This window comes from Trichophyton rubrum (assembly GCF_000151425.1).
Source record: "Trichophyton rubrum CBS 118892 genomic scaffold supercont2.1, whole genome shotgun sequence".
Taxonomy (NCBI): Eukaryota; Fungi; Ascomycota; class Eurotiomycetes; order Onygenales; family Arthrodermataceae; genus Trichophyton; species Trichophyton rubrum.
The window spans coordinates 550,415-572,716 of NW_003456428.1; the positions used below are offsets into that span (position 1 = coordinate 550,415).

Consider the following 22,302-nt stretch of genomic DNA (forward strand, 5'->3'; position numbering starts at 1 on the left):
TAGCTCTGACCTGATATCTTCAGTGGGTTTGCGCTCTCAGCTCACCCTGATCCTTATTCCTCTATGCTGTCTCAGGGCTTACCCAACTTGTCACTCTGCTATCTCGTCATTTTTGTGGCCTCGTGGAAATCAGGCTGTGAGCGCAAGACAAAAGACTCAAGATCCACCAAGTGCGATGCTTCGCATCTGACGCGTGGAAGCCACCAGGATCAAAAACCAGGGTCGATCAAATGGCTATCACCAGGCCTCGAGTTTACGATGTGTCTTCGTTTCCAGGCGCTAGTTATATGAAATCGCCTGCTTGGCAGAGGAACGACACGAAACGAAACGAACATGGTAGTAAAACTGTTTCTTACAAACATGACGTACAGTACTTGCATGCTTTGGCTGGTTGTCGACTAAGTTAAAGTACACAAGAAAAAAAAAAAAGGCCTCTCATGGGCATATGGATGGATGTACGTAAAGAAAAGTCGGAGTGGTTGAGTGAATAATAATAATGCCTGAGGGATGATGGCCCGATGGACCGAAAGGGGGAGGATGCATGCTCATCATTATCCTGTCAAGACAAACGTCATGCAAGGAGGTATACTCTGTACTCGATGTATGACTTTGTCAACACGTCCACATATCCAACGGATATAAGACTAAGTATCCTGATCTTAGAACAAGCAGGAGTCGGTAGCTGAAGCAGCAAGCTGTGGGAATAAATTGTGATCTATAATGGAAGAAAGCTGGGAGGGTTAAAAGCTCTCCTGCCTCTCCGCATGCCCGAACAGCTAGCTTCGTGCTCGGTAAGGCTTGAGGTTAGCTACCTGCTTGTCCAGGGAAGGTCTAAGCATATCAACCCCATCACGCCAGCCGCCATGATCTGATCCCATCCACTCCTAAGTAACTGGGCTTATATTTTATTTCCGTTCAGGGGTATTGCGGTTGAGGCCGGGTAAAAGGAGTGGGTTCACCTCGCCAGCCAAACCAGTTCGTTAACTCGCCCATTTGTTCCTTACCGTGTTCTAGAAAGGAAGCCTAAAGGTAAAGGGGAAAAAAAAAGAGGTAAAATAAAACTTCCACCCTTTTCCGCTGCTGGACTGGCATGTAACTGGCTGGGCGAGTGAGCCTTGGGGATGTCCAGAGTATAAAAGTAAGTAAGAGTGAAGGTCGGTCACCTAGGCAGCGGGAAGACCTTCGTTGAAACTAAAATGTCGGTCCCATCCCGTCCACCCATAACGGAGGTGTGTATTATTTGAACTGTTTTGTCAGTGTTAGTTACCGCGTACCGTATAACTTCTGCGAGATGGAGATGGAGATGGAGATGGAGATGGAGATGGAGATGGAGATGGAGATGGAGATGGAGATGGAGATGGAGATGGGGATGGGGATGGAGATATGGGGGAGCCAGCCTGGGGTGGTTATTGGATGGCTGCATCGCTGGTTACCTGGCTATGTCGTCAGGGACTCGTTATGCCCTTGCTTTCTCTGCTGTTGTTGAGCCCAAGCTGCAGCAGCTGCAGCGCTCCACGTCTCCGCAAACAGACATCCCTTCTGGCGGTGGATGGAGTCGCGAGGAGAGTGGTTGAACCAGTCACCGTTATGACCTTTAAGCAGCTGCAATGGCTATCCACACTGGAGTAGAGATGGAGATAAAATACCCAGACGGACTCCGCTGTTATTGTATGTACTTACACAGTAGTTAAGTATGTAGCCTCACTTTGACATCATACTGCAACATCCACCACAACATCCACCCACAGCTTTGAGTCATGCAGCAGAGAAGAAGGAGAAGAAGAAGAAGACGACGACGAATCCTCCCGTCTGCGCACTGATCGCGAGAAACCCCCTCGGTCGAGTGAGCTGACCAAGTTACTTTCATCAGGCCAGCGCGGAAAAGACAGCCCAAAAGGAGCATCCAGGCCCGTGGTTTGCTTCGTAAAACGGAGAACAAGGCCTGGGGAAGCAAGACGAACAGCCCAACAAGGCCGTTGAGCAGGTGCCGGCTAGCTTGTTCCATCTCCTGCCCCCCCTTCATCCCTCCGTATAATTTAATAAAAACCATCCACAAGGATATGGAGTAAATATAATACTAATAATCATTTCGGTAAGCGTAATACGGCGTATAAACGGGGGGCCATGAGCTTGAACGTGCCTGAGAGTCAGTCTCCGCAAAAGACGAAGGACACCCACCCCCCTGCCCCCTGGTCACAGTAAAATGGATGACCTGCTTGAACCAGCCTGTCAGGTTAGTGATAGGATGCTGGCTATCGACCGGGATAGGCTGGCCTGCGGTGTTATTAATGCGAGTTTAGTCCGAGAGAGAGAGAAACGGCGCTGGCGAGGAGACGCGGTGGTGCATCATTGGGCGAGATGAAGGCAGGGAAGAGAGAGAGACAGAGACAGAGAAGCCCATCTCCATCCCTGGTACGGCTGTCTCTGGCTGTCCAAAATCCTCCGGCCTGCCGTCTTTTCTTTTTCGCCCGCTCGACTCGTTACTGCTGCTGCTGCTATCCTCTTCCTCTTCATCGCCTCGTCGACACAAGCCTTTTCGCCCAAGCCTCTTGCGCAGTGCTTGTAGCCGTCCAAGCAGCGCCTAAGCAGCGCAACCGCCTTGGCGACGGCTGAAGAGCCAACATCAACATCATCACCAACATCATCACCAACGTCAACATCAGCATCAACATCAGCATCAACATCAGCATCAACATCAGCATCAACATCAGCATCAACATCAGCATCAACATCAGCATCAACATCAGCATCAACATCAGCATCAACGTCGAATCAGAGTATATCGACAGGCAGAGCAAGTGATCGTCTGCTTGTCCGCCGCCCGCCGCCCTCCTCTTGCTGCCTGCCCCATGGGGAACGGTGTCCGTCTCCCGCCAAAGGGCGCATCTCACTCGCCCGCACAGCTGGATTAACTTACTGCACCATGACTTACTTTACTTTTGCCGGACTGATTATTATCATTACGATGTATTCGCTCGTTCGTTACGGGTTAGTCAGCGCGAAAAACTCTTCCTGGGGTGACATCGCTGGGGATGTATTTTTCGTCGCTGGTCTTGCTGTCTCGCGGATAAATCGGCTGTTGTTGCAGTGAAGCCGTGGCGATGGCGAGGCGAGCGGCGGGAGGGCCGACTGGACGACGCCATGCGCCATGATGCCCGGCTACTCCTGTGCTCTCGAGAGATACTCGATGAAGACCAAAGACCAAAGACGAGAGTCTACCTCGGCAAGCTGCGTTACATGGTTAGATTACTGGCATGCAACTTACTTTCCCACGGCCTGGCTCCACCGAGAGAGACGAAGAAAATACGAAACTTCCAGGAAGAAAAGAGAAGACGGAGAGAAGCTGGAGAGAAGAAGCCAGAAGACGAGCAAAAAGGAAGACCCCAGCAATCCAGTGCATAAGCACTCACATCCAGACTATACGACACTGCCTGTCCATGTGTGTGTGCGAGTGTGCGTGTGGCATGCCATGCATGCGCCTTCTCCAGACCCTCCATCGCTGATCCTTTCTCTGCCTGCGCGGATGCGACCTTCGTCATGTTGCATCCCTCGTTCTCTCACAGACTCGGCTCTACCTCGTGTCTGTGGCCTTTGCTCCTGCTACTCTCCAGAGTACGCCTGCCACCATTATTATGTATTCTTCCGCTGCTCGCATCTCTGGTTGGCGGTTCGGAGCCAGCTGTTGTTATCTGTGGTTCTGTGGCCTGCTCTTCCTTACCAGAAGCCGAGTTCCCTTCTCCCACCCCCCTGGCCATACGTCTGTAATATTAATATGCTTGTTCCTGTACGGATCCACCGCTTGCTTTTTATCTTACCTTATAGAAATCTCTCTTGACAGGGGTTTCCTTTTTTTTTTTTTTTGCTTCCTGACGTGGTGGATCCCCCGGGAATTTTCTGATGGCCGGACGAAGAGGCCGTAGATAGCAGAAGCTAGGACGAACAGCAGGCAGGATGGGGGTGGCAGCGACGAGGGGAGCGGGCAAAGGCGACTTTTTCATGTTATATATCAAGCCTGTCCCTCGTCTCGCCGGGCTCCTCTCCCGCTCTTCTTCCTCCCCTTCTTCCCTTTTGCTGCCTTCCTCGCTTTTTCTTCTCGTCCCATCTCTTGCTTGACGCTGCTCGGGGCTCTCTCACTCTAGGAAGACAGGCGAGCATCGAGCATCTCCCTCCACCCATCATGTCCGACAAGGAAACTGCGCCTGTTCAGTGAGTCACTTATTATGACACTACGTATTTCCTTTCGATCATACTAATAGTCTCTCAGGGCGACGGAGCAGCATGATGAGAAGCAGGTCATCAAGGATGTCGCCCAGGACCCTGTGCTCGACACCAAGGCCGGCTCTGATATTGATGCCGAGAAGGGCGAGGGCTTCGAGACCCCCGACGGCGAGGAGCCCACGGAGAGCGAAAAGTTCAATCTCAGACATATCGGCGAGAGCTTGCCCCTGTCCGCCTGGCTGGTCGCCGTCGTCGAGCTGTGTGAACGCTTCACATACTACGGCATGAACGGCCTGTTCCAGAACTACATCCAGCGTCCATTCGACGGAAGCGAAGGTGTTGGTGCTCTTGGTATGTTTATTTCTATTTCATTGCTTATATATATATATATGTTTGAATATCGTGCTAACTGGAGTAGGCCTCGGCCATCAGGGTGCTACTGGATTGACCACCTTCTTCCAATTCTGGTGCTATGGTAGGTCCTCGTCAATTGCATAGCAACATTGAATAGAAAAATCTAACAATTAGCTAGTTACTCCTATCTTCGGTGCCATTGTTGCCGACCAGTACCTCGGAAAGTACAAGGCCATTCTGTACTTCTGCTTCGTCTACATGGCCGGTCTCATCATCCTCGTGGCTACCTCTGTCCACAACTCTCTCGCCCACGGAGCTGGTCTCGGTGGATTCATTGCCTCTATCATCATCATCGGTATCGGTACCGGTGGTATCAAGTCCAATGTCGCTCCCCTGATCGCTGACCAGTACAAGCGCCGTGTGCCCGCCGTCTCTACCTTGTCCACTGGCGAGCGTGTCATCATCGACCCGGCCATCACCATCCAGAGAATCTACATGATCTTCTACGCCTGTATCAACATCGGTTCTCTCTCCCTGCTGGCCACCCCTTACATGGAGCTGTACATCGGCTTCTGGTCCGCCTACTTGCTCTGTCTCTGCGTCTTCGTGGTTGGAACCGTCACCCTCATCCTCGGACGCAAGGCCTACGTCGTCCGCCCTCCAACCGGCTCCATCATCACCAATGCCTTCAGCGCTCTCTGGATCATGATTACCAGCCGCAACATGGAACGCCCCCAAGCCTTCCTACCAGGCCGAGCACGGCAACCGCCGCACCGTCGCCTGGGACGACCAGTTTGTCGACGAGCTCAAGCGTGCCCCTCGTTGCCTGCAAGGTCTTCTGCTTCTACCCAATCTACTGGGTCGTTTACAACCAGTTCTCCGGTAACTTCGTCTCCCAGGCCGCTCAGATGGAGGGGCACGGCATCCCCAACGATCTCATGCAGAACTTCGACCCCATTGCCATTCTCGTCTTCATCCCCATCCTCGACCGCATCGTCTACCCGATCATGCAGAAACTTCACATCCCATTCCCACCCATCTCCCGTATCTCCGTCGGTTTCATCGTTGCCTCTCTTGCCATGGCCTACGCTGCCATCGTCCAGCACCTCATCTACAGCGCAGGACCATGCTACGAGCACCCTCTCGCCTGTCCAGAGGGTAAGGTCAACGGTGTCGCTCTGGGCAACCACGTCCATATCGCCATCCAGACCCCCGCTTACATGCTCATCGGTATCTCCGAGATTTTTGCCTCCGTCTCCGGTCTCGAATACGCCTACACCAAGGCCCCAGTCTCCATGAAGTCCTTCGTTCAGTCCATGTACTTGCTCACCAACGCCTTTGGCTCCGCTATCGGAGAGGCCCTTGTCCCCGTCGCCTACGACCCTGCTATCAAGTGGATGTTCGTGTCTTTGGCCTGCGTTTCCTTCTCCACCGGTATCCTCTTCTTCATCATCTTCCGTGGTCTCAACGCGAAGGAAGAAGAGATGAACAGAATGGACAAGGACAAGGTTTAGATGAGATGAGACGAGACGCAAGATGAGATGTCTGTCATGTATAGGATCTTTCTAATTACCATTATTTTTTATATTTTTTCTTTCTCTCTCTCAGCTCTGAAATACGAACTAGTTTCATAAAACTAGATCCCTGCATGTTGGCTATGAAGACTTATCTTCACCTTCACCTTCACACACCCCGAAGGATGTACATATAGAAGCATTATAATGAATCAAACGCTTCTCCATGCCTCTTCCTCTCGTAACCATCCATCTTGCCCATTATCATCCGCTCTGCCCTCGTCGTCTCCCATCGCCATCTTCACCCAACTAGCTCGTGTGATCTTCGAAATGTAACCTTCACCGGGAGTTGCTTATGTAACCGCTTCCCTTCCTGCCAATAACAAACGCGCGCTTTCAACAATTCCAAGGAAGATCTTCGATCTCCAAACCTCATCGACTCTCACCTCACCACCACCCCAGCTGCTGGTTGGCTGGAGGGCTTACTTGTTACATGCAAAGCGCCGTCTTCTTTGCTTTTTTTACGATCTATCAGATGCGGTCTCTGCCAGGCTTATTTTATCCTGCTTGTTCACCCGAGGGCAGGAGGAGCGAGCGCAGGTTCTGTGTGACTCTCCCGTTCCCCGTCAGTCCAACGCGCGCGTGGTCCCTGGCTGGACTTTGTGTGCTGTGAGTACATGTCAGGCTGGTTGATGGGGTGGTTGTCAGCGTCAGTACGGCGGCGGTCTCATGGTAGACTGTCCGAGAGCTCGCCTGAATGGGGGAGGGCGGATGATGCTGGCAGTCCTCTCAGTGAAAGCTGTCAACAAGCTGCTAGTGCCAGTGACAGCCACGGTGACAGCAACGGTAGAACACTGCACTACAGAATCACCTTCTTCCTCCCACCCCTCTGCCGAGTCAGCTAGAGAAGGGATGAAATACTCGCAGGATGGGGGTTTGTTCCCATCCCATATTAATTATAGAACCTCGTGGCTTTGTGAGATGCGACCCTGGGAGGCGTCCAATCCAAGCATCAAATAACACTCCAAGCGAGGGTGGGGAAGGAGGCAGGTTTCCCTTTCTCTCTTTCTTTCTTTTTCTTTCTTTTTAACAGAGTAAGCTCGAGTTAACGGGCTTGGAATTGTCGAACTTGAGCTCTGTTCGCGTTCTGAGCTGTGGTTTAGCCCGCGTAGGCTCTGGGCAAAGCAGATCCCCCGCGGACTATCTTTGCCCTTGCTTATAACGATTAGCTACAAGAGCAGCAGATACGCTGGTTATTGGACGCGAGTGCATAAGCCACCTGTTCCTATTCCCTGGATTTCACCACCCACACTATACCAGCCTTTGCACCTACCAACCGAACCTGCCTCCACGAGACTCGTCTTAAATTTTTCTCTTCCCTCTCTGGGCCAGCCTTACAGGGCAATGCAGCCCGTTAGTCGTCTTCAATGAAGCGATTCAGGCTTGGGAAGACTGGCTATATTACTCATCTATGATATCATGGGGCGTGATCATTTGCACGACCTGCCAGACCGGCGTGGCTGGGGAAAGCAAAAAAAAGGTGTCCGGTCATTGTGCAACCCAGGCTGTGTGCATACATGCGTGTGTACGTACGGACTTACATACCATACATGCTTTGCCGCAAAAGCAAAGCCAACGCCGTGTATTGGAAATGGAAAACAATGCAATACACATAATTGAAAGACACAGGCGCAAAGATGAGCAAAGTGAAGCAAAGGAGAGCGAGAATCAGAGGAAGGTGAAGTAGAAGGAAAAAGCAAAATAGCTTCCTCGCAGGAAAGAATGCGCGAGCATCGTCACCCGTTAGTTAGTTGGACGCCGGAGATACGGATGTGCGGGTGCATGCAATCTGGTCTGCCTACTCCGTACACTTACACCTTCCGTCTCCCCCGTCTCCCAAGCCTAGTCTTGACACTGGTCGTGATCAATTTGCAGACGAGCTTTCGGTCGCCGTGACCTGCCATGGGTGCTCGTCATTGGTATGATGATCAGTATCATGGTACCTGGGCCGGAACCAGAAAGAAGAAAAAGAAAAGAAAACCGGATGAGAAAAACAAAACTGGAAAACGGGTGTGCCGCTGAATGTGCTATCCATCTATCTGCCTGTCCGTCTATTTATACCCCCCCGTGGCATACTTTGAACTGTTTGGATTCTTCCTTCCCTTTTTTTCCCACCACCTTTCTCTTATATATAGCATTGTACTTCCAACTAGCCTGGTTTCTACTTACGCCCAAATAACAATTTCAATATTTGCAGTTTATCTTGTTTCTTGAAGCTTGAAAGTATCATCACTTTTATTATATCCTTACACTACCGCCATCATGGGAAACATTGTGGGATACCGCTCCGTCGTCTACTTCGTTAACTGGGTATGCGCCGATACTTACCCTTCTGCCTGGATATAAGATATTGCAAGCCTGTTTGCTGACCAATATGGCTGGTTATCAGGGTATCTATGGACGAGCATTCAACCCAGCTGATCTCCCAATCGACAAGTTGACGCATGTTCTTTATGCGTTCGCCAACGTCCGTCCAGAGACTGGAGAAGTGTATGTCCTATCCATCCCATAACTACATCACACTCTTTGCCATATACACTATATACCATATTAACAACACGATAGCTACCTTTCCGACACCTATGCCGATATTGAGAAGCACTACCCCGGAGACTCATGGAGTGAACCAGGAACCAATGTCTACGGATGTGCCAAACAGCTGTTCCTCTTGAAGAAGAAGAACCGTAACCTCAAGGTTCTTCTTTCCATCGGTGGATGGACATATTCCGCCAACTTCCCTAAGGCTGCTAGCACCGACGCTGGAAGGAAGAAGTTTGCTGAGTCCGCTACCAAGCTTCTTCTTGACTTGGGATTCGATGGTTTGTTGTTCTCGGGAAACCCTTTGGATGCATTATGGCTGACTTTGCCTTTCCAGGTCTTGACGTTGACTGGGAGTATCCCAAGGGTAGGAGCTTCTTGAACTTTCAATTTGGATGGGCGTTGCTGACTTGCAATAGATGAGACTGAGGCCAATAACCTGGTCTTGCTCCTGAAGGCTTGCAGAGAGGTATTTATTCTCTCGAGCACACAATTACAACTACGGACCTATACAGCTAATAAATGCACCAATAGACTCTCAATTCCGCTCAGAAGAACCGCAAGTTTCTGCTCACTGCTGCTGTCCCATGTGGTATGTCTATCCATGTACAAAATGTACCAGATGTCACTTATTAATCTGCTTTCTAGGTCCCGCCAACTATGAGAAGCTCAAGCTCAAGGAAATGAGCGCTCAGCTCGACTTCTTCAACCTCATGGCCTACGACTTCGCTGGTGCCTGGGATAAGAACGCCGGACACCAGGCTAACTTGAGACCATCCAAGTCGAACCCCGCCAGTACCCCATTCTCAACCACTGCTGCAGTCGACTACTACACCAATAACGGCGGCGTGCCCAAGAGCCAGATTGTTCTTGGAATGCCCTTGTATGGACGTGCTTTCACCAACACCGATGGCCCCGGCAAGCCATTCCAGGGAGTTGGCCAGGGAAGCTGGGAAAACGGTATCTGGGACTACAAAGTTCTACCTAAGGACGGAGCCCAGGAGAAGAAAGATGATGAATGCGGTGCCTCTTACAGCTACGACCAGGCCAGTCGTACCATGATTTCCTACGACACCATCCCCATGGTCCAGGATAAGACCAAGTGGGTTATCGACAACGGTCTAGGAGGTGGAATGTGGTGGGAAGCCAGCGGTGACCGAGGTGGTAAGAATGCCACCCAGGCTGGCGGAAGCTTGATTGCTACCTTCGTCGAGGGTGTCACTGCCAATGGCCAGAAGGGTTTGGAGAAGTCCCAGAACTCCATCGAATACCCCGAGAGCCAATACGAGAACTTAAAGAAAGGCTTCCCCTGAGGTCTCTTAACACCGACTACAGACATTGCCTCTTTGCTCCCATTATCGTTCTTCTCCAATTTTATTCTCTGTTTATCATTTTTTGAACACTATGCCGAGACTTGGTGTCTTCTGTTGGGTTGTATTATATCACACTTGGCTATATGCTGCTGTACTGTGCTATATACTCCCTGGCAGTTCGACTTTTGCCTTGAGACCCCGTTCATAACCCTCTTGATGATCTACCATGATTTATTTTTTATGATGTACAGTTATTGTATATGTTTGATACTTGCGTGTATACAGTGCGCGTCACTCGTTTAGACATTCCAGGAATGAATGTTTTTTATACTTTTTTTGACGAAGTTCATTTCCTTTAATTGATGTTCATGAATCTAGCTCAGCTACTGAACTGTATAGTCAACCCTGGAAGGTAAATCCTTCCATGTCTTCATAGATGAGACAGTAACATTCAACATAGCTCATCTAATCACATCATTTCAAGGCTCACTAGTCAATCGGCCAAGTGTGGATTTACTTGGACTCATCGAAGACGTAGGTGAGGTGGCACTTGCCGCAGTATTGACGGTTGTGCATAGCAGCCATGAAGATACCGGCACCGCACTAGAAATATACAGTCAGCCGCTGGACACACCCATGCATATCTGAAGGGTACGTAGCATAAGACTAACCTCGGGGGTAGGGCACTCGCGTCTAAGACGCTCGATCTTTCCATCGCCGTCAACCTTGTAGTACTTGAGCACAGCGAGCTTGGTCTTCTTGCGCTTGTGCTTGATCTTCTTTGGGGTGGTGTAGGTCTTCTTCTTGCGCTTCTTACCACCACCACGGAGACGGAGCACGAGGTGAAGGGTGGACTCCTTCTGAATGTTATAATCAGAAAGAGTACGGCCGTCCTCAAGCTGTTTTCCTGCGAAGATCAGACGCTGCTGGTCTGGGGGAATTCCCTCGTCTATTCGCACAACATCAGCACATTGCTCGCATCGCATTTTCCCAGCCCTACGCCGGTATTCCTGTAGGGTATATCTTACCCTGGATCTTGGTCTTGACATTGTCAATAGTGTCGGAAGACTCCACCTCAAGGGTGATAGTCTTACCCGTGAGGGTCTTGACGAAAATTTGCATTTTGACGAAAGGCCTGGTTGTCGCGAAAAGTGTTCCAATTAGTCTATGGTTCAATGTGCGGGCGGTCTTGCGTATTTGTCGTGGATACAAGGATAGAGCATAGGGGAATGATAGCGACTCTTAACGTACCTAGACAAATTGTCTTCCTCAACCTTTCAATATGCAAATTGGTGGTGGACGAGAGGGAGAGGAAAAAGAAGCTCTGCTTTTTCCCACCAAAAATCTTTAAAAAGCCGAAAATCAGTTTTCGCGAGTGTGGATCATGTGACTAGTTTGAATCATGTGACGTAATTACCTAAGATCGAGATTAGGTTACGACGCTAGGCCAGATCGGGCGTTGCCTGGCCGACGCGCTTATTTACGACCTCGAACATCTTCAGCTTGTATCAAAAGGAGCTCTTGGGCCCTTCAGGATGTCATCGTCTATTTCTCTGGGTAGACTATGCACATATTACTTTTTTAAAGCATCCAAGCCATCTCACGCCCTTTCTGTCTGTTGTTTATCTGCTATTTATCTCTTGTCTTTCATTGCACAACTAAAGAGTGGTTAGCCGCCAGCTCTAGCTAGCTCTGTGCAAGTCGCTTTTATCTGAAGCTCACAAACACCATTACAACCACTCAACACTTTCGGCGCTTTTCGTTTCATTGTTGAATACAAGCCAGAGACGCCCTCAGAGGCAATGACCCTCACTTGATATTTCATTCTGTCTCGGTAACTGTCATTTTACCCCTGCAAAGATTGAGCTATTTGACTTGGTTTATCAGGAGACACCGGTGAACGCAATGTTACAAAATTTTTCATTCCTGCCAGAGCCAGAGGGCTCGAAGGACATAGCTTCTCTGGCTTCCAGAAGACATTTCGCTCCGAGACCAATTGCGCCAGCGCCAGCTGGTGGACGGGGCTGTCACCGAAGAGGCCTGAGTCTTGACCAGGGCGTGGCACGACACCAGCAAAATGCATCGATGTATGGACATGAGATGCACGATTGGTCTCGATGGTTGGATATAGGAGATTATAATAACCATCTTAACTCGGGAGTTCAGCGCCCAATGACACCACTTCAGCCAATTGAGAATGGTAAGTTGCTCACATCATGTTTGCAATATGCACCACTAACATTATCATGATTTAGTGGACTCTTCATTATTAACACCAGCAACAACCCCATGTTGGAAGCCGTCGACCGCCTTTCCACGAAACTGCAGAACTGCTCACTCATCTCCCACGAAAAGAGTTCCTCCGCCCCTACTCCCTCGAAATGGAGAATCAATGCAAAGAGCAAAGTCGTTTCAAGGCTCTGAAAATGGCTACACCCCGAAACAGGATTCTAAGGGCTTTGAAGGCCCCCCGGAGTTCCGTCTACCTGAACCTTCCGAATCAAAAATACCCACAACAGACGACGATATCTTTTCGGACCTGACTTTTGACTCCTTGGATAACTCTGATCCTTTCAGTTTGGGAGGTTTACCATCACCAACTATGACGTCTTTCTCATCACAGCCCGAGCACCCAAAGGAGACTGCAGTAGAGCTCCCTGACCAGAAAGCAAAGAAAGTTCCGATTGCTCCGGCCTCGACTGCCGCCTTGCCAACAAGGTCAAGACCGGCTACCTCAAGTGGAACTACTTCTCCCATCAAGGCAGCATTGGCTCCTCGTGTGGTTACGATTGCTGATCTTAAGCTTGACGCCAGCATCGACGCCTCCTTAGAGGAAACTGGAATTACGCTTGAGGATATATGTGGGTATATTGAAGGTCCCGATCCCATAGACAATAAGTGGATATGTACCTTCGACGGATGCATGAAGAGATTCGGACGGAAAGAAAACATAAAATCCCATGTTCAAACACATCTTGGTGACAGACAGTTCAAATGCAATCATTGCAACAAGAGTTTCGTTCGAGGCCATGATCTGAAAAGACATGCAAAGATCCACACCGGCGTCAAACCATACCCTTGTGATTGTGGGAATAGCTTTGCACGACATGATGCTTTAACTAGGCATAAGCAACGTGGAATGTGCAGCGGTGCATTTGTTGGTGCTGTGAGGCGAGCAGAGCGACGTGGTAGACCAAGGAAAGAGAGACCTAAACATGGAGAGAGGCGCGAGAAAGCAGCCCGGGCAAGGCAACGAGAGAAAAAGAAGGCATCTAGCCCATCAGTCCAGGAACATTCATCGAGTTCATCGGCACCGTCGCCAGAAAGCGAAAATTTGGAGGCTCCATCGACTAGAGAACATAGTCCCGTCAAGGATATGTTATTTCTGGACATGGAGTCGATTTCCTTGCCTCCTGACGTTTTCACATTTACGCCCCCTGCCTCCCCTAGCTATAGCACTGGAAATATCGGCTCACCTGCCCGCAGCTATTATTCTACTTCCCAGGAACCAGATGAAACGCCGTTGTGTTTGTCTCCCTCAAAAAGATATCTGGCCGACATTCCAGAGGAGATCATTGAGCCCCCTTCTTTCGAATGTGGATCGCCCACACCCGTCAAGCGCGAGACGAAAAGAGACTTAATAGGATCACCATGCCGAACTATCTGGCCAACCAACCCAGAGCCTACTCTTACTGAGGACTCAAATGGTACTGAATTTGATGATGTTTTCTCAAGCCATGCAAGTACATCGGCCTTCGACGCCGACCAACTCCCTCCTCTGGGACCTCAGTCAACAACAGGAATATCAGAATCTGGCTCGTCGCAGTATGACGATGAAATATTCCTGAATCACTTGAGCAGCGAAGCTCCGAACCTGGACAGTGACTATTTCCCTCTATCTTTGTCACCAAGCACAGACGCCTTTTTTGATTCATTCACGACGGAGCTGAAATAACACCAAACATCCAGATCTCTCCGCGTTCAACTCTAGTTCTTGTCCCTAATTTTGGCGGTTTATTTTTCCATCAGTTTGATATTCGAAGGGACGACGGCGAAATGGTGTATGTGTGGCACAAGTGATTTTCTTGACTGAGGTTTATAGATATCCTTTTCTTCTTTCTTTGCGTTTGAGTGACGATTTCCATGTCAGATTTTAGCTGGTCTCAATTTCGAATGACGTTCTGGGATGTGTTAATGTGTTAAGTTGTATGATAATAGTCGAGCCATTAGCCTTTCTTTTGTTTACTGTTCGAATCACATCCAGGTTTTCCGTGTTCCTCTTGCCTGTGAATCTTTATCAGGAATTTTGGGTATCTCTGATATCATAAAGATGCAAGAGCTTGTATACAGGACATATATTTGCATATGCATGTAATCTATGCAAATGCGCTTAAAATCAAATGGTATCTGTACAAAAAAGGAATGGGCGGATATACTGGAGGCAAGCGACCATGGATACAGGAGTAAAGGATTGGTGTGGAGGGGGGTGTTAGGAAGAAAGGGGGTTTCTATCGGCAATGTTTGCTTTATTCTCTTTCATGGCAGCTAGCTCCTGTTTTCTCTCTTTCCAGAGTCTCAGAACTTCAAAGCAAACTTCGACTGCAATCAAGAGAATAATTGTCCATTCCAACCGGAGTCCATGAGTTTCACTCAAGCGTTCACGCAAGACACTTGCAATCTCTTGTGCGTAGTCCATTTTTTCGTTTAACACCTTGATGCGGATTCCAACATCCAGAGCTTTTCCAACTTGGTCATAGTTCCCTTCTAACCCAAGCTCGTGTCGGCTATCCCAAAAGATGTCTGGAAGCGAGTCTGTTAATTCTGAATACAGATTCAATTGTGCCCTAAGGCTAAGTAGCTGGCCAGTTTTCCGCAGTATAAAACTGCGTGTGTAAGGTAATCGAGATCCCTTGGAGAGTTGCGTGGGTATATTTCGTGTAGAATCAAAGTAGTTCAGTAGTAAACTTTCTAATACGGCAAGTTTAGTGCTTCGGGCAAGGCCTGAGGAGAAGGCAATCTTTGTCAGTACTGTGTCGACCGTCGTTCGATTTGGGTGTCGAATATCTTGTGTTTTCTGCTCTTCAGGGACAGGATTAGTCCCGAGAATGATAATGTCGCCTTTCATAAAACTATTATCCCGCTGAGGATCTTCTATGTAATCAAGATCTTCCGTCTCCATCCGTTCGATGTGCGCATTCTCAGCTGCTGGTAGTAGCACAGTGGTTGCTAGATATGATGCAAATGTCTCGGGGAGCGACCATGAAACAACTGTTCCAGACGGAAAGACAAATACATCTCCAACCTCATCTGAAGATAGATCTGATGATGCTAAACTAGTGGTTCGTCTGATAGAATCGAGCGGAACTTGAATATGGACCACCTGGGGGTAAAGCCCGGTTTCGAGGGGGTCAGGCTCATATCCTTTGGCTAGAAGTATCTCCATAACTTTTGCAATATCAAACCGTTCGGCAACGGCATATGCGGTGACGACCTTCATCCGAGTAGATCAGAGGAATTAGCTACGGGGCAATATACTTGAATGTGACCAATGTAAGTGCTAACCTTTGGTTCTGGTGAGGGTATATCCGGAGATACGGGCAGTCGCCTGACATCTTTAGATATCTGTGCCTCCACTGCTGCACGTCGTAGGGATGTTTTCCCAGCAGGGGAACGCGATGTTCGCTTTCCTCGAGACGGCTCTAATTTTCCTTGTTGGATTGCGGGTTTCCCGACATCAGGAGTTGTTGTCTCTTGTTCAAGCTTCCCATTTGACGAGTGGAAGGCATTGCGTCCCAGGGAATTTTTAAAAGCATTTCTTAAAGGTGCTGTATATATATTTCGGCGAACGGAAGCCCTGAGTAAGGCACATTCTCTGGGTGCAAATAAAATTCGACGAAGGAGCATAACTGCCGGGAGAGTAATCCTAAGCAAGGGTAATTAGCCCATTAATTGCGGCATGGGATGCATGCCAACCTCCGCGCTTCACTGTTCCTGTAACGAGTGTCGGTATACACGGCCTGGCATGGGTGTTGATATCCGTCTTTATTTTGCAAGGTCCCGTCTGTAGCTCAAAATCGGTGACGGCCCGAAAAACGCGCCGGGATGTCGGCGTTACTAATAATCCGGCGGTTAAGCTTCCGCTGCCGCTTCGGGAGCTCCCAGGTTGCTCTTCAACCGTTTGCTTTACACTCAGAAACCGCGGATTTTAGCGATTCTCTTGTTTTTATATGCGATGTCAGCTTCTGGTCGCACTGGCGCACTTGTTAGATAAGATAGAAACCCGGCGGGATGGAGGCCGCGGGCCCCAGTGAAGCAACGAGCGGCAAACAGAAGATCCAGCCGGGCACGACGACCACTGATGCAGGAGACAGAGACACCCCGAAGGATGAAGTCGTAAGCGAAGAGGGCGAAGAAGAAGAGGAGGAGGAAGATGACAATGAGGAGGATGATGAGGATGACGTTGAAGACGAGGAGCCGCGCCTCAAATACGCTCCGATTACACCAGTCCTCGGCCCACTGTACCGCAATAAAGATGCTACGAGCACGTTCATGACTGCGGGCAATAAGATGGTATGCTCTATGCTGATATCATGGTCTAGACTTGGAGAACTGGTTTTAACTAAGAGTGTTGTAGATTGTTGGAACCCATAATGGGAACATTGTATGCAAGCCTATACTTCAACCGACTCCTAGCTCCGTCTAACAAATTGTAGCATATTTACTCTGTCCCCTTCTTCCAACGCCTCCGAGTATACCACGCTCATTCTGCGAGCATCGACTCCATCTCAATCTCCCCATTTCCCCCGCCTGCGCCTACAAAGGTGGACTTTGCCCCTATAATTCAAAGTGGTGGATCAGGCGCGTCCGTATCCGAGAGCCCGAATGGATCTAAACCACAGCCAGTCACAATACCACCAACCCCATCAAACTCGATATATATTGCGACATCTTCTATGGATGGAAATGTTTGCGTGGCGTCCCTAGTCGATCCCAAAGATGTGACGCTTCGGAATTTTGGGAGGCCGGTTAGTGCAGTTGCGTTGTCGCCTGAGTATAAAAGTGACAGAACTTACGTCTCGGGAGGTAAATCAGGAAACCTGGTCCTTACTGTTGGAGGCCGTGTTGGTGCAAGCTCAAACGCTACACTAGGGGGCGCGAGTCCCACCGGCTGGTTTGGATCGCTGGGCCTTGGAGGGAATAATGGGAAAGACAGGGTTTTGCACAATGGTGAAGGGGCCATAAGCTGCATTAAGTGGTCAAGGTCTGGAAAATATGTTGCTTGGGTGAACGAAGAGGGCATAAAAATCATGCGCTCACATTTACACCTTGAACAAACGGAGGCCGAACATGCATGGGAGCGGTTTGGTCATACAGATAGACCTCGATCCCAAATGTGGGATGAAATGGCTGGAGTTTGGAAGCCGCGGGTCGTATGGATTGATGAGGATTCATTAGAGCGCGAAAACGCATCTGTTGTCCAAGTGGATGATGCCTCAACTCGATCACAGCAATTAGGAAATCATGGCCCTGAGAAACTTCTTGTTGGCTGGGGAGGCACAATATGGATCATCAAGGTGTCTCGTGGTGATCAATTGGCGGGACTTGGGAAAAGGAGAATAGCTTCGGCTGAAATCACGACTAAGTTGGTTAATCTCTTTTCTCGGTTAATTTCGCTACTTTCTAACATTATTACAGACTACGGACGGATTGTATCATATCTGGTGTTTCACTATATACCCAAAATTTATTACTTGTTTTGTCTTATATCATCCCCGACGATGACGATCCTGGGACCCCTTCGAAGCAGGCTGGCCCTGCTCGCGGAATTCGACGAAGGCAGAATGGTCTCCAACCAGAGCTGCGACTAATTGATATTGATACCGAGGAAGAGCTGAGCGGGGACATCCTCTCTGTCCGAAATTATGAAAATCTTTCTGCATCCGATTACCACCTTGATACCCTTCCGCTGAGTCGCATTGCTTCAACTACTCACCGAGGAGCCCTAGAATCAATAACCGCCGGTCTTATCGATGCTACGCTCTATCCCAAACGTTTATTTAGCTCAGGGACCAGCTCTCGCAGTATGGGTAGCAGTGCTGACAAGGGGTCTGGTTTCCAGGTAACTGGTACGGTTGATTCTTCAGGCCTACTTCATGGCGGAAAATACAACAAAGAGATTGAAATCGCCGCAACAGCAGGGGTTAGGGTCTTCGTCCATAGCCCCTACGATTGCATCCTTGCTGTTAAAAGGGGGTTTGAGGATCGGCTAGCTTGGCTTGATTCTCGCGAGCGGTATGAGGAAGCCTGGGAACTGCTTGAACAAAATCCAGATGCTTTCAATGTAGCTTCTGGTGAAGGCGAAGAAAGTCCGCCAGGGACGCCAACTCCAAGTGCTCCAGGTCAGCCGGGGTTATCGTTACTCGATAACTCTTCTATTCAGACAACTAGCCATTCTGGTAACACTAAGCTTGAACAAGAAAAGCGTCGCATCGGCGAGTTGTGGCTGAAGCAGCTAGTTGGCCACGGGGAGTGGGAGAAGGCTGGGAACATCTGTACCAGAGTCCTTCGTACTACTGCGGCGTGGGATCACTGGATCTGTGTTTTCGCGCGAAACGGGAAATTTGATGAGATTACACCCCATGTGCCTATCGACATTGAGCCTCCATTACCATCATTCGTATATGAGGTTATCCTTGGCCATTATGTTTCCCGCGACCGAGTCAGATTCAACGAGCTTATAGAACTTTGGCCCCCTAACCTGTTTGAGACTGATAGCGTTACTGCTGCTATACAAGACCAACTTCTCTTGACAGATGAAGGGACTGAAGATTGGAGGAATCTCTTGAATTGCCTTGCTAAGCTATTTCTGGTTGGTGGACACTATCGCGAAGCTTTGCGGTGCTACATAAAACTTCAAGATGGGGACGCTGTTATGAGTCTGATTCGAGAGTATCATCTACTTGATTCTGTTTCTGAGGATGTTCCTGGTTTTATTTTACTCCGGGTACCAAAGAATAGAATAAAGACTGCTCCTACCACAGAACTAGAAGAGGCTACCTCAGAACCTATCAAGCTACTTGTGCGTGAGGCAGCAAATGGTATAGTCCGTCCCGAAACAGTAGTCACGCAACTACAAGAGGCAGATCTGGGACTTTTCCTTTATTTCTACCTCCGGGCACTTTGGAGAGGAGATTTTGTGTCAAAAGAAGGAGGCAGGCCTGCTATCAGGGCTCGCGGACACCACAGAACCGAAGCAGAGGCTGGGAAACTAGTCGCGGATGAAGGAAGAATAATGATCGACGGATTTGCGGATACGGTCATCGAGCTGTTTGCGAACTATGACCGTCCCTTACTCATGGAATTCTTGCAGTCGAGCACATCATACTCCTATGACACAGCATGTTCTATCTGTGAACGTCGAAACTTCACGCCAGAACTTATTTACCTCCTGTCTAAAACTGGACAAACGAAGCGTGCACTTCAGCTAATCCTCTCGAGCTTGAACGACATATCTCATGCTATCTCCTTTGCCAAATCTCAGGATGATCCAGATCTTTGGGACGATCTGTTATCGTACTCGATGGATAAGCCAGAATATATCCGCGCACTTCTCACAGAAGCAAGCACGGCCATCGATCCTATAAAGCTTGTGAAGAGAATCCCCAGCGGACTGGAGATTGAGGGCTTGAGAGAGGGCCTTACAAGAATGATTCGTGACCATGATATTCAAGCCAGTATAAGCCTGGGGGTTGCGAAAGTTCTGGCTGGTGAAGTTGCTATTCGAATGGACGCCTTGCGGAAAGGTCAACGACAGGGAATGAAATTTGATGTTTGCCACGACGAGGATAGCGCAGGTGAAGATGTTGTTGATGGCCAAGATAAAGATGCACACCCGGATACAAATGGTGAGACCATCGATGAGAAACAGAAAAGAACATCGAAGGACGTTACTCCAGGACGTTGTGCGGGTTGTAAGAAGCCATTTGTTGAGCAAGGTGAGCTTATCCTTCCCCCTGAGACATGCCAATTGCATCCGTTTTGTTATTGTAACGGGAATTAATGGTTTATTAGAAACGGAAACTATCGTCGTCTTTGCATGTGGTCATATATACCACGTCTCCCACCTTCATGGCCCGTCAACGCCCGAAGAGCAGGACACTCCACAAGGACAGGATCCAGCTTCACCGAGGCTTCACTATCAGCCTTCCTCTATTCAATCTTCAGCCCTTTCTCGCACTGTTGGTCTCAAGGTCACCAATGCTAGGCTTTTACGAGATAAAATTGGTGACGGATGCCGGATATGCGCCGATTCTTTGAAGGACACTGCGCAGCAGTAAGGTACGGTGAAAATATGAATATTCCACCTGAAGAGAAAGAGAGAGAGAGAGAGAGACATGCGAAACCCCAGATATGTCCATCGTAACCATCACCAACCCTGGGCTACTCCACTCTCGTGATTATACCCCTTTTTTTCCAATACCCAGCCAATGAGTTTGTTTTTGTTATGTTTATGGGAAGAGTTTGGACAACTATGCATTTACGTATATTAATCAGAGCGATCTGGTCCGGCTACATATTTATCGCTGTGTTTGTTTAGATCGTGATTTTGTTTCATTTTGATTTCTGTGGGAGGTAAGCTGCCAGCGTTTGTCGACGCGTTTTGTGTGTGTTTACTTGATACCTCCGCTACTAGTGCGGCCCAGCCGAGGGTTTGTTTACCATTCCATTAGCTCATACTATTAATACCAACGAAGGCTACATGCCATCTATACCCGTATCCATCGCTTTAAGGAGCAACTTCTCAGTAGGAAAAGCAGAAGAAGATGGAAGAGAAATAGTCCTTTGAATTATTGTCAAATGAGCGAATGGCTAGACCAGACTCTCCTAATTTTATGCTAACTAAAGATCCTTTTGATAAACCGGTAATGGAAGGCCGCCCTTGATCCGATCCGATGCGCCGTGAAAATTGCCTGTGCAAGCCTAACATAAAACCATATTCCCTTCGTCAAATCACCCCCCCAAGGATCATAATAATCACAAATGAGAAAAGTCAGAGAAATTTGAATACAGTCAGATAGTGATGTAAGGCCACTCAAGGTGGTACATGTTTTGGGAACAGTGCATCAGTTGAAGATAGACTTGTGTGTGTACTCAGTTGAAAAAGGGAAACCAGTTGAGTGAGAACACAGTGGGATGCTTGTCCGTATCATCTGAGCTGAGTTACAAGGCCGCAAAGATGGCAGCACCGATAATACCGGCCAGAACTGCGTTGAAGCCAACATGGCGAGAAGCCATAGCAGAAGGAGTTGGAGTAACCACAGTCTCAGAAGGAGAGGCGCGGGTAGGACGCGGGGTCTCGTGGGAAACGACTGAAGTCTTTGTCTCACTAACTGGAGTGGACATCGATGGTGGAGGGACTTCAGTGGAAGCTCCAGTGGTAGTAAGCTCAACAGAAGAAGTGATAGGAGCTTCAGGACGCCCAGTTGGAACGGCAGAAGTCACGCCAGGAACGGAGACGCTGACAATGGTGGTGGCAGGAGCCGAAGGGGCAGGAGTTGAAGTGGCAGGGCCCGAAGGAGCAGGGCCAGGAGCCGAGTTGCAGTCAGTCACAGTCACAGTGACAGCCACTTCGCCTATGATACCCGTCAGCATGGCCATTTTGGACGCGTTTCTTTGCTTTTTTCTTCTTCTTTTTTCTTTTGAAGGCATGGGAGTCAACGTATACTTACCATTACGTCCAAAGATGTTGCCGTAGTCGACATTGGCAGGCCCATGAGCATGAGCTATACATGACAAGTTAGGAGCTGGGTCTTTAACAAGTGACGAAAAAAAGACGCGGATACAAGGGTAGAATGATGGTGACTCTGCAGTGTCACGATATCACGTCTCCCATAAGGCAGATGCCATCAAGGAAGAAGCAATACGTGTCAAGCAAGGCAAGGAGGGTGTGTGTGAAGGAGAAGATGAAGGAGATACCACATACCTGCAGCTGCAATGGCAGCGTCAAAGGCCAGGACGGCGAGGATAAGCTTGGTAGAGACAATCATGTTGATTGCAGACGGAGAGTCGATGAAGACTTGGAGAGATGGAAAGAGATGAGATGATATTGGATTGAGGGAGGAACACGAGACGTCGTAGCGAGCTGGACGAACTTGTTGTGATGATGGTGGTGAAGAAGAAGAGGAAGAAGAAGGAAAAGAAAACGAGGGAGGAGAAGAGGGGGGCGAGGAGGGGCCTTTTATAGTGCGGCCGTGGGCGGGTTACCGAGCAACCGCACAAGCGAGGTTCGCACGAGGGGCTCTGTC

General features: G+C 49.1%; 8 protein-coding genes across 8 annotated transcripts; 5 read left to right on the forward strand and 3 right to left on the reverse strand.

The window, feature by feature from the left end:
* Positions 1-412: 412 nt before the first annotated feature.
* TERG_08643 (uncharacterized protein) lies at positions 413-1,629 on the forward strand (the record flags this gene model as incomplete). Its single annotated transcript, XM_047748991.1, is given in 2 exon segments — positions 413-1,444; positions 1,450-1,629. Coding segments are annotated over 2 exon segments (333 nt in total). The 5' UTR covers positions 413-1,291.
* A 2,285-nt stretch (positions 1,630-3,914) lies between these two features.
* Positions 3,915-6,510, forward strand: TERG_00215 (uncharacterized protein). Its single transcript, XM_047747562.1, has 4 exons — positions 3,915-4,206; positions 4,265-4,569; positions 4,637-4,693; positions 4,751-6,510. The coding sequence occupies exons 1-4, from the start codon at positions 4,178-4,180 to the stop codon at positions 5,869-5,871; spliced, it is 1,512 nt and encodes a 503-aa protein (XP_047603520.1). The 5' UTR covers positions 3,915-4,177; the 3' UTR covers positions 5,872-6,510.
* Positions 6,511-8,173: 1,663 nt separating this feature from the next.
* Positions 8,174-10,323, forward strand: TERG_00216 (uncharacterized protein). Its single transcript, XM_003238178.2, has 7 exons — positions 8,174-8,456; positions 8,536-8,636; positions 8,712-8,965; positions 9,022-9,051; positions 9,104-9,153; positions 9,219-9,276; positions 9,333-10,323. The coding sequence occupies exons 1-7, from the start codon at positions 8,409-8,411 to the stop codon at positions 9,995-9,997; spliced, it is 1,206 nt and encodes a 401-aa protein (XP_003238226.1). The 5' UTR covers positions 8,174-8,408; the 3' UTR covers positions 9,998-10,323.
* A 187-nt stretch (positions 10,324-10,510) lies between these two features.
* TERG_00217 (ubiquitin-40S ribosomal protein S31 fusion protein) lies at positions 10,511-11,119 on the reverse strand (the record flags this gene model as incomplete). Its single annotated transcript, XM_003238179.1, has 3 exons — positions 10,511-10,600; positions 10,669-10,946; positions 11,026-11,119. 3 exons carry the CDS (start codon positions 11,117-11,119, stop codon positions 10,511-10,513), a joined length of 462 nt encoding a protein of 153 aa, XP_003238227.1.
* A 397-nt stretch (positions 11,120-11,516) lies between these two features.
* Positions 11,517-13,952, forward strand: TERG_00218 (uncharacterized protein; the record flags this gene model as incomplete). Its single annotated transcript, XM_003238180.2, has 2 exons — positions 11,517-12,197; positions 12,253-13,952. Exons 1-2 carry the CDS (start codon positions 11,903-11,905, stop codon positions 13,950-13,952), a joined length of 1,995 nt encoding a protein of 664 aa, XP_003238228.1. The 5' UTR covers positions 11,517-11,902.
* Positions 13,953-14,486: 534 nt separating this feature from the next.
* Positions 14,487-15,901, reverse strand: TERG_00219 (uncharacterized protein; the record flags this gene model as incomplete). The annotated part of the gene is made up of 2 exons (XM_003238181.1): positions 14,487-15,488; positions 15,560-15,901. The coding sequence occupies 2 exons, from the start codon at positions 15,899-15,901 to the stop codon at positions 14,487-14,489; spliced, it is 1,344 nt and encodes a 447-aa protein (XP_003238229.1).
* Positions 15,902-16,285: 384 nt separating this feature from the next.
* Positions 16,286-20,334, forward strand: TERG_00220 (uncharacterized protein; the record flags this gene model as incomplete). The annotated part of the gene is made up of 5 exons (XM_003238182.1): positions 16,286-16,567; positions 16,632-16,658; positions 16,711-17,639; positions 17,693-19,992; positions 20,069-20,334. The coding sequence occupies 5 exons, from the start codon at positions 16,286-16,288 to the stop codon at positions 20,332-20,334; spliced, it is 3,804 nt and encodes a 1,267-aa protein (XP_003238230.1).
* Positions 20,335-21,217: 883 nt separating this feature from the next.
* Positions 21,218-22,044, reverse strand: TERG_00221 (uncharacterized protein; the record flags this gene model as incomplete). The annotated part of the gene is made up of 3 exons (XM_003238183.1): positions 21,218-21,630; positions 21,727-21,780; positions 21,981-22,044. 3 exons carry the CDS (start codon positions 22,042-22,044, stop codon positions 21,218-21,220), a joined length of 531 nt encoding a protein of 176 aa, XP_003238231.1.
* Positions 22,045-22,302: the final 258 nt, after the last annotated feature.

Bases quoted from the DNA above. Each gene is read 5' to 3' on its own strand.
- TERG_00215 (XM_047747562.1), top strand. From the start codon at position 4,178: ATGTCCGACAAGGAAACTGCGCCTGTTCA. The intron at 4,570-4,636 runs GTATGTTTATTT...TAACTGGAGTAG, and splicing joins CGAAGGTGTTGGTGCTCTTG to GCCTCGGCCATCAGGGTGCT. The intron at 4,694-4,750 runs GTAGGTCCTCGT...ACAATTAGCTAG, and splicing joins CTTCCAATTCTGGTGCTATG to TTACTCCTATCTTCGGTGCC.
- TERG_00216 (XM_003238178.2), top strand. From the start codon at position 8,409: ATGGGAAACATTGTGGGATACCGCTCCGTCGTCTACTTCGTTAACTGG. The intron at 8,457-8,535 runs GTATGCGCCGAT...GCTGGTTATCAG, and splicing joins TCGTCTACTTCGTTAACTGG to GGTATCTATGGACGAGCATT. The intron at 9,052-9,103 runs GTAGGAGCTTCT...GACTTGCAATAG, and splicing joins TGACTGGGAGTATCCCAAGG to ATGAGACTGAGGCCAATAAC.